This window comes from Gadus chalcogrammus, chromosome 15, assembly GCF_026213295.1.
Source record: "Gadus chalcogrammus isolate NIFS_2021 chromosome 15, NIFS_Gcha_1.0, whole genome shotgun sequence".
Lineage (NCBI taxonomy): Eukaryota > Metazoa > Chordata > Actinopteri > Gadiformes > Gadidae > Gadus > Gadus chalcogrammus.
In genome coordinates, this window is record NC_079426.1 from 902,185 (window position 1) to 912,184 (window position 10,000).

General features: G+C 45.9%; 2 protein-coding genes and 1 long non-coding RNA gene across 6 annotated transcripts in view; 1 reads left to right on the plus strand and 2 right to left on the minus strand.

Moving 5' to 3' along the window:
• LOC130404207 (uncharacterized) overlaps positions 1–1,175 on the minus strand; it is a 2,155-nt gene extending 980 nt beyond the window's left edge. Inside the window, exons 1-2 of the long non-coding RNA XR_008904211.1 lie at positions 968–1,175; positions 390–479 (exon numbers count right to left, since the gene is read on the minus strand). This is a non-coding gene — a long non-coding RNA (uncharacterized LOC130404207). The remainder of the gene's footprint in view (positions 1–389; positions 480–967) is intronic.
• A 692-nt stretch (positions 1,176–1,867) lies between these two features.
• si:ch211-223a10.1 (uncharacterized) lies at positions 1,868–8,356 on the minus strand. Its single transcript, XM_056609330.1, has 10 exons — positions 8,027–8,356; positions 7,341–7,476; positions 6,975–7,085; positions 6,455–6,587; positions 6,038–6,216; positions 5,853–5,926; positions 5,516–5,678; positions 5,305–5,387; positions 4,812–5,002; positions 1,868–4,063 (listed from the first exon to the last, which is right to left on the minus strand). The coding sequence occupies exons 1-10, from the start codon at positions 8,145–8,147 to the stop codon at positions 3,563–3,565; spliced, it is 1,692 nt and encodes a 563-aa protein (XP_056465305.1). The 5' UTR covers positions 8,148–8,356; the 3' UTR covers positions 1,868–3,562.
• A 1,623-nt stretch (positions 8,357–9,979) lies between these two features.
• The window catches only part of wdfy4 (WDFY family member 4), a 57,710-nt gene continuing 57,689 nt past the window's right edge, over positions 9,980–10,000 (plus strand). For all 4 annotated transcript variants that reach the window (XM_056609223.1, XM_056609224.1, XM_056609225.1 and 1 more), the window contains exon 1: positions 9,980–10,000. This exon is cut by the window's right edge and continues 279 nt beyond it. The gene's annotated coding sequence lies outside the window, so the exon portion shown is untranslated.

Sequence of the window (10,000 nt, forward strand, 5' to 3'; positions counted from 1 at the left end):
GGGGTAGACAGACAAACGGCAGTAGCCGGGAACAGACTCATATAAAACCCTCGGTGATAGATAGTGGACATTTGACATGGCGCGTTAGTGAAGAGGGTATGTTGAGAAAATGAGGTCGTCTGTGGCTGCAAAGTCAGCTTGTAACCTTGCGAGTTAGCTTGGAAGTATAAGGATTCCCAGTTTGTATCAATAAACAAGTACTAATGAGATACAGTAGTTATACATGAAACTTGGTAGTAAATTGAAAGTACTTAAATGCCCTACTATACGCAGATATAAGCTGGCAGAGACAGTCGTAAAAATCATGAAATGATGGAGCAACAACTCTAGCAAAACAATGATGAGTTGTCCTTGACCTAAATAGATAAAAACATAAAATATAACTTTACCAAATAGTATTTCTTCTGCGTCAACGGCAAATGTCCTGGAGATCGCTGTGTGTCCATATGGTCATCATCTGTCTATCGTCTCTATCTGAGCTAGGACACACACACACACACACACACACACACACACACACACACACACACACACACACACACGCACACACACACACACACACAAACACACACACACACACACACACACACACACACACACACACACACACACACACACACACACACATAAACAACAACAAACCTTATGGTCCCTAAATTACGCATTTACCAAAAGCTTAGTCTTATACTTAATTGATCATTGCTGACCCACTCAAATGGTTCCATTCACACACACACACACACACACACACACACACACACACACACACACACACACACACACACACACACACACACACACACACACACACACACACACACACACACACACACACTGCTCAGGGACGTGCCTTGCATGGCTGCTGTTATTGACCAAACACTGACCAGCAGGCTGAGGAATGCTTCCCGGGGCCAGGCAGAGCTTATAGCCACTGAGACAAATAGAGAAGCAGTCATTCGGACATTACTTGCCATGTTGTGTCTAGAGGACGGCCTGGCTCGATGACGCGCAGTCTTGAGGACGACTCTTCTTCTTTTTGGGCCCAAAGAAGCGAAGCCGTCTACGTTTCCCCCATCGTCGTCCTGTCTTGGAGACGATCACAACAACATTCTAAGAACATAGCGCACGTCTGTGCTTGCTACTCGAAGAGGTCTTTCATTTTCCCGTTCATACAGGAAGTGCGTAGCTCACTGACAGAGAAGTGAAATTTGCTGACCTCTTGAATATTTTCAGAAGTAGACGTGGTATCGGTTTTCTCTGCCACCAAATTGGGTTTCATCGGCAGCAGTGCTGGAAGCACAGTAAAGCAGAAGGATGCAAGTAATTTACCTTTGCCAAACAACAGAGTCCATTTAAATCACCCCGGCCTGGGCTGACCTCCTCCAGCTGCTGAAGGCTGATTCATGCCTGCTGCCTCCGACTGGTCCTATTTATCGTGGGTTGGCTCTCTGCAGCGGGACTGGATGTCCGCAAACAGAGACAGAGGAATGTTCTTCGTTGAAATCATCCAAGGAAGTTAATTGATGATATAATTGTAGCTAGTAATTCAGATAATCAGGTGGCAGTAAATGGAGGAGTTGAGCTCACCTGGAGGCGGGGCTGCTGAGGCGTGTCGGCGTGAGAAGCTTACCAGAAGCAGAACAATGTTGAGGACGTTTAGCTCGTCTGTTGTCAAAGTGCCCAAGTGATTAAATAGACCAAAACCACACCTAACATTTGCAAGGTTACACTGAAAGTAAATGACTCTGACTATAAATGAATGATTTATTACAGAATTAGGCCATCAATACAATTCTCCTGATGAAATGGGCCCATTGTGATCCAGTTAAATCAGTTGGGGTATGTTTATCACTAGGTCAACTGCACACAATCAAAATGTTAGATGCATCGATTTACTCTCCTTAGATTCAAAGGTTTCATCCCAAAAGGGCTTCATACAGAGCCATATGTTATGCTCAGAAGCATGTTATGCGTGCTTTATTTAATCATTATTATGTGTCTGAACAGTTCGAGCAGACTTCCTGTTCAATGTTTTGATGCAGCAATACTGCATCAAACTGAGCCCCTTCACCTGACCCTGTAACTGACTTCTGCATTATGCTTAGTAAAGGGAATCTAAAGGGCTGACACCGATTACAGGGGGGAGAACGTTTGCTCATGTTCCTAAATGCTTTTGGATATGCCTGAAGATGTTGAACTGTATTTGGAATTGTTTTAGACAAAGTAGTTTCATGTTCAGTATGTCTTCAAAACAGGCCCTTTGATGGCATGTTAATAAGCTATAATTCAAGGCTGTGTTCATTTTAGGTACATTTAGGTATTTCTGAAGCTCACAGTTCTTACGATTCTGTTAATTGAGCAGTGGTGGTGTGAATTGTGTATTTTCCTTCAATTAGGTTGTTAGAGCGGCTCCTAACGAGCCATTAGCGGGCTCTGATCAAAGCGCCCCTCTTGGTGTGGTAGGCTGAGGAAGCCAGCCAGTAAATGAGTTAGAAACAATTTCAAATGATGTTTAAACTTAAGTCCTCTACCTGGGTAATTGGTAATACAGGTACCAGTTAATGTCTTCCATTTGAACAATGTATAAACACGGGGTGAGAGGGTGAGAAAATAAGCAGATTCTCTCCAATAAAAAAGTGTCTATACATATTGAGTATGTGTGTGTGTGTGTGTGTGTGTGTGTGTGTGTGTGTGTGTGTGTATGCATGCCACCATCTTCTCCACCACTCACGTCCAACACAAAGAACAAGCCAGTGGGCAGCGGGGTGCGTCATCATCTATAATGTAGAGATGTGTTCCTGAGGGACATGAAGGAAATGAGTGTAATGAAGAAAGCAGAGACCTGGAGGCCCATTAGCGGGAGTGGAGGAAGTGGCCCGGTGCAAACGAGCGGGAGCCGGCCAGGGAGGTAATAGCATTATGCTAGTCGGGAAGAAAGCCCTTCCTCTTGGAGTGCAGTTTGCTGAAGCCGGCTGCATGTGTTATGTGAATGGATATGCTAATCCCGGACGCAGAACGCTAACATAAAGGTCAGGCTGAACACGTCACACCACAGGCATGCGTCATTTAAAGGCAGGCTTTTTATTCAAAACTGCAATACTGACGTTAAAAGGTAAAACGTGTGTTAGATAAAACCACAGACGTGCTGAGACATGATATCCTATTTGTTTCTGCTAAAACACAGTCGAGAAATGTCCCAGCTTCACAGGACAATGCGTGTTGTTAAAGCGTGGCTTGGAGCCTCTGTGGTCACCAGAGCTCCGTAGTGCACAGCTTCAGTGACAGTCAAGAATCTCAGGGGTTCAGAGGTCTGAGTGGAGATGAGCCTAACGGCATCACCGCGCGAGGGTCTCTAGTAGTGTAGTGCGTTCAAATACAGTCAGAGCAATTTCATCAGTAAACAGTTCACATTCAAGTACAACAACTTAAGGTGGCAGTCACATTTTTTTTGTTACATACTAATAATAACAGACTTGAGATCCTTTTTTTGTTTCAGTGTAGACAAAGGACTTTTTTTTTTTTTTTTCGTGAGGACACAGACGTCCACGAGGTTTGGCGGGTCCTAAATGACGAGGGCCGTCTGGTCCGTGGGGGCCTGCCTCCTCACCAGGCCGTCCCTCCCCTCCAGCAGGAAGGAGAGAACGGCCGCCCAGCGCTGGCCGAGCGACCGCCGCCGGCCCGTCGCCTCGTCCTGTCGGAAGAAGGTGGTGGTCCCCGCCACCACGGCCTCAAACTGCTCCTTCAGCAGCCACGCCTCCCACAGCAACGTCAGCGCGTTCATGACGGCCAGGGTGGCCACCCAGAACTCCGCCCCTAAGAACGGTAGCCACGACGACCACGACGAGGTGGCGCCGTGGTACCCGGCCGCCTTCTTGCCGTTCAGGTAGCTGGTCGCCGTGACGAGGAAGAGGAGGTGAGCGGTCACCAAGGAGATCAGGAAGACGAGGAAGAGGCGGTGGTTGTCCCTGCCCACGCAGCGGTTGAGGAAGAGGCAGTGGTGGTCGTAGTCGGCCACGCACACGTCACACAGCTTACAGTGTTTACTGTGGTCGGGCTGGAAGATCTGCGGGAGGAGGTGGACAGGAGGGGGGGGGTGATCAGGGCGTTAGCGGCGGCGCGGTGTGAGTGCCCTCGGAACACTCAGGAGCATCGTAACACCACCGACCGTTAGGAGCGCTACCGTTGGAAGGCTCAGGGCTATCAGCCGTCACGCTCTGAACGACCCGTCTAGTCGTTGGAGCTCGTCTAATACTCCAAAGTTTCGGTTCGCTTACTTTTTTAGACCAGGTTTCCCAAAGTCGGATTGTTTGAATCATATTCTTATATAATAACAACAGTAAAAGCACACAAGGAACCTCTTGAGGCTGTCCAGTGTTGTAGTTAAGTGAGTTTAGTTTAGTGTTTAGTGCAGACTGATAGTAGCTGGTGAGCAGGTACATGGTGAGCAGGTACATGGTGAGCAGGTACATGGTGAGCAGGTACATGGTGAGCAGGTACATGGTGAGCAGGTACATGGTGGCAGGTACATGGGGCTGTTCTCCTAACCCAGGGCTGTTCTCCTAACCCGGGGCTATTCTCCTCTCCCGGGGCTGTTCTCCTAACCCAGGGCTGTTCTCCTAACCCGGGGCTGTTCTCCTAACCCGGGGCTATTCTCCTAACCCAGGGCTGTTCTCCTAACCCAGGGCTATTCTCCTAACCCGGGGCTGTTCTCCTCTCCCGGGGCTGTTCTCCTAACCCGGGGCTGTTCTCCTAACCCGGGGCTATTCTCCTAACCCGGGGCTGTTCTCCTAACCCGGGGCTGTTCTCCTCACCTCGCAGTAGGGGCAGAACCTCTGGGGCTTCTCGTTCTTCTCCACCAGGTCTGCGATGCAGGTGAAGCGGGGGTCCGACTCGGCCCGGCCCAGCGCCCCGGGGTCCTGGGTGAGGATCTTACACAGCAGCCCCAGCACCAGGGCGAAGTGGAACATGGAGAACTGCACCAGGAGCCCGGTGGACCACATGCGTGGGGCCAGTGAAGGATCAGTACAAGCTTTTACATTTATATCATTTTTCTTCTAATGTCAGGGGAAAAAAAAACAATGCCTGCGGTCTACCTATAGGCATCCTTCAGCAAGATGCCCTCGCCTTTACCTGCTCATCAAGATGCCCTCGCCTTTACCTGCTCATCTAGATGCCCCACCCTTACCTGCTCCTTAATGACATGGACCTCAAACCCCCGTCAGGTCGGTCACTTTGGATCAAAGCATGCGCTGAACGACTGCAGAGCAGTGAACGGTGAACCTTGTAGTTTGTGTCAAAGGATATTGAGCATGATTTGCCCATAGAAGCAGAGCAAGGTGTGGAACAAGCCAGCGAAGAGCGTGCCCAGGTAGATGGGGTTCGGTAACCTGGGAAACACACCACACAACGCATCTAAACACGTGACCGCCACAGGACGACTGCAGAGGATGCATTAGCCAGGACGGAAGGAGCAGTGATCTCAGTGAGGGGGTGTCTGGGGGGATGGCGGGGAGACCTTTGGTAGGTGGTCATGCGGTGGAACGATGTGAAGATGCTACTGGCCAGCCAGGGAAACAGCAGGCCGCAGAGAAGCCCCCCGTAGCCCCCCCCCAAGGCCGCGAGGATGAGGATCACCGAGCCGCTCAGAGTCGGGTAGAGCAGCGTCCAATAGTACAGGACTGGGCCGCACACACACACGCACACGCACACACACACACACACACACACACACACACACACGTCATCGTCATCTTCCTCATCTTCACCATGCTCATACTCATTATATCTGGATAATAACTTGGATACATCAAGGGCTGAAGAATATTTAAAGCTAATATAAAGAGTATATTCACCGTGGGACTCCTTTGGCGTGTGGTGCATTGGCTCATTAATATACAGCCTCAGTAATTTTGTGAGTTGCTGATGCCTGAAAAAAGCAGGAAAATATAAACATTCAAAGCAAGCCAAGAGAAGGAAAGGGGAATGGACACTGATGATACTGTGGTATCATTTAGACGGCCGTGATGGGTCGACTCACCTAAAGGTCTTCCCCAGCTTGCTGAGGTCCAGCGGGGTGAGGCCGTGGTGGTTCTTCCAGTGGAGCATCCTGTAGCCGGTCCTCTGCAGCAGCGTCCAACACACCTCCACGCCTCCGTGGTCTGCGGCCACGTGGAGCGCTGTCGCCCCCTCCTGGTCAAGAGCATCCACTGCACATCTCTGGTAACGCAAGCAACAAAGATGGACACAACGGGGTAAAAGGCATGAATTGATGCTGTCGCATGGTTACCAAAGTAACCCCTTTTACCAGCTTGAATACGTCCAGGGAATGCTCCCGAACACAAGAATACTAAAACGAGAGATATGCGCTAAAAGTAGTAATAAATGGGTGACACGCGACAATGGTGTTTGACTTCAAAGGTGAAAAAAAGTGTTCGACTGATCAGAAGGGATTCACCTGGTGTCGGAGCAGGTAGCGAACCACCTCGGTGTTGCTGGTGGAGGCTGCCATGTGCAGCGATGTGAGATGATACATGTCTGAGTCAGAGTACCGGAACATTCCTGTCTCCCACAGGTAATGCATGGCTACACTAACCACAAACAGACAAACAAACAAATACGTATGATGATAACAATATGGTCATGGTTAATATGTACAAACCACAAACAAGACAATTTGTTCACTTGAGCTATGATGCTCGATTTAGAACACATCTCAGTTGAGATGTACCATTTATGTATCTTGAGATTAAACTGTAATGCACAAATAATAGTAGATCAAGCCTCTCACCTCATCTTTCTAATTGATATAGCTTCTCTGTATTATGCACACCATTTCATGAGAAAACTGAATTATTTGCAAATACTCTAATTTTGATGAGATGCTTTTATTGTTCTCAGCTTCACTTATAGTTTTCGGTAAATCTTGTGCTGACTGGATGGCCAGATGTAAATGTAGGGGCGTGTCCTCCGCTTACATGCTGCCTCCCAGCACCGCATGGTGCAGAGATGTTTTCCCCTGCAGGTCCACCAGCCTCAGATCTGCCCCGTGTTGCATCATCTGGTGCATGATGTAGATGTTTCCCTGCCTGAGGCCGAGGCCCGAGAGAGAGCATCCGTTATCATGCATCACATACTAAAAATGTACGTATCAATATAAAAACAACAAACAATACAAAAGATGGCTCCCACGCAAAACAACAATGTTCGCTTTAAGAAGCGGTTTGTGAATGGATCGTGTGTGATGAAGGCCAGCCAACATTGACTCATTGTTTAGAGGTTTGTGAATGTATTAGTGTGGACAACATTCGCTGGCTGAGATTTTCAATGCGGACGGGACTGACCTGCAGGCAAAGTGAAATGAGGTCTGTCCCGCTTCGGATACTAGGTTAGGGTCAGCACCGTTACTTAGCAAGCTTTCAACCAGGGAGCGGTTTCCATGGAGGGCAGCAGAGTGGAGAGGAGTGAAACCACCCCAGCCTGGGAGAAAGACAACACGGCATGCACACAGTTAATACAGTTATATTCGCATTACCTACATCAGCAGTTACAGACACACACTGGGACATATCGACACTAATGGGCTGCAAGCACCTAAGCGGCTCACTGCATTTCTTGTTCGTTTTGAAACTAACAATAAGCCATAAGTAATCATTGGAGAGATTGAGTCATAAAGGTGAACCAGCTCATATAATTTCTGAGGGGAAATTGGATCACTGATAAGCACGGTAGGATTTATTATATTTAATCAAGCACCAACTTTAAAAAAAACAGACTTTTTGATATCACCAACTCCAATACAGCATTTACGCAGTAGGGTCACGGTTTAACCCGGTTTCAGAGATATTACAATCACATAACGTAAAGGCACATCCATGTACATTTCATGAAGTGTTAAACCCTGAACACTGCATTCACGGCAGAAGAATAAAGAGCATGGCAAGTACAGCGGGGTGCTGAACTCCATACTGCAACAGCTTACTGTAACACCGTGATACCTTTCCATTTCAAAGTTGTCATGCTACGTTACCTTTTTCCTTGAGAATTGATCGATCATTTTGAATCAATTCTACACACTGCTCAATATTCCCTCTCTGTATGCAGTCGAATATGTCTCCAGCGCATTCAGAGCTTTCAGGCATCGTATACATGATGATCAGCTAAAAAACGCCCCTCAATTTCTAACAGGCCACTTCTAACTTTGAGCTACGTTTAAAATCTCGGTTGTAACAACGTCCTATCGTAATCAAAATCGATATTGGTGGTCATATTAATCTGCAAAGTAACGGGATCCTCTATTGTGATATACTGACTGTAGCAGACCACGCCTGGCCAACCTGATTGGCTGTATTTTCCCACATGACCGAAAGGTCACGTGGGAAAATACAGCGCGTTAGGCACGTAAATAAACCAGTGAACGCTATAAATACGTAGGAAGGAACTGACAAAAATAAATATAAAGGAATGGATACAAAATACAATTAAAGTTAAAATACAACGTTTCTTATGGAAAACCATTTCCGCCAATCCAAAAAAAGATGAAAGCTTAGTCTTGATGATAAAACATCCCCATGGTAAGTCATAATATGAGATCAAAATATATTATTATAAGATAAAAAAAGAGTGATTACTTCAGATTCAGAAATATATTTGTATCATATTTTAAATAACATTCAGCAAAAACGTATGCACACAACGGGTCCATAACAAAATGTCAAGAAGACGACGTCATGAGAATGATGGATTCTGCATTTTACTAAGTTCTTACAAAAGGCCAGTTTGAGGAAAACAAAGCACTTTGTTTGTTTATACTTATATTTTATTAGAAAGAAATGAAAATATTTGTTACATCTTTGATGTGTAAAATAAATAGTTACAATAATGCTGTATTTGTATTCATCACAGGATAAAACCTATTTTATAATTCTGACAATTGCAATCAGTATGATAGTGGAAAATTGTCCCGGAATGAAACATTTCTGAAGTATAAAACGTGACACAAGTAATCCTACCGTCCTCATCCTCCTGACTCTATACTTCTTCATGTCCTCTTCATCTCCGGAGTCCTTCTTCTAGTGCTTCTGTTTCCTGCAGCTCCTTCTGGATCTGTTGGACAGCTTGGCCTTAATGCTCTCCTTGAGTTGTCTAATCATGGCCTAAACAAACCCACCACCAGAGTTGTACTTCCTAGCGTTCGGAAGGCCTTCTAGTGTGCTTCCAAAACCCCTGCTGGACCTTCCAAGTTTTTTCCAATGAGGAGGACATCTTCTCTCCCACTCGACATATCAGTGAATCTAGGGGGTCCTCTATTTCAATGGGTTCTGACTTTCTCCTGTTATGAGCCCGGCCATTATACATTCATCAGGACGTCTTCTTGAAATTTTGTTATTGACCCAGGAGTGTACTTTTTTTTTGCTGATTCTTATCAAATACGAAACAGATATATTTCTGGATCTGAAGTAATCCAAAATACTTTTTATCTCATAGTTATGACTTCTTATCTCATAATTTTGTCTTACCATGGGAATATTTTTATTACAATAGATGATATTATAATATATCATAATAGTTTGCATATTTTTTTGGCAGAAATACACTTCCATCGTTTATTTATGTAATTGTATTCTATAGTGTAGTATGAAGATAGCATTATCAGGTTTTTTGGGGAACACTGCGTTTGAAATGCATGTTTAAGCGTGCAGCGGCAGCTTGTCAATTTCTTCGATCCACACGGTGACGCTGTTTACTTTGTTGTTATCAATGAGTATTAACCGTTTCGAAAGCTTTGCATGCAGCGACCTTTGTGTCATGACAGCCATTCAAATAATTGTTGGTCATTATCTAAAAATAAACACACAACGGTGAGGGTTAAAAGTATTTTTAGCCCTGATTCTATTAGTTATCATGATTCACCAATTGTTAGCGCATGACAGAACAGTACAGTGGAGGGGCGGGCTCAGCCAACCGGCTGAACAGCCGTTGTCAAACTTCTGCTTTCTTTCAT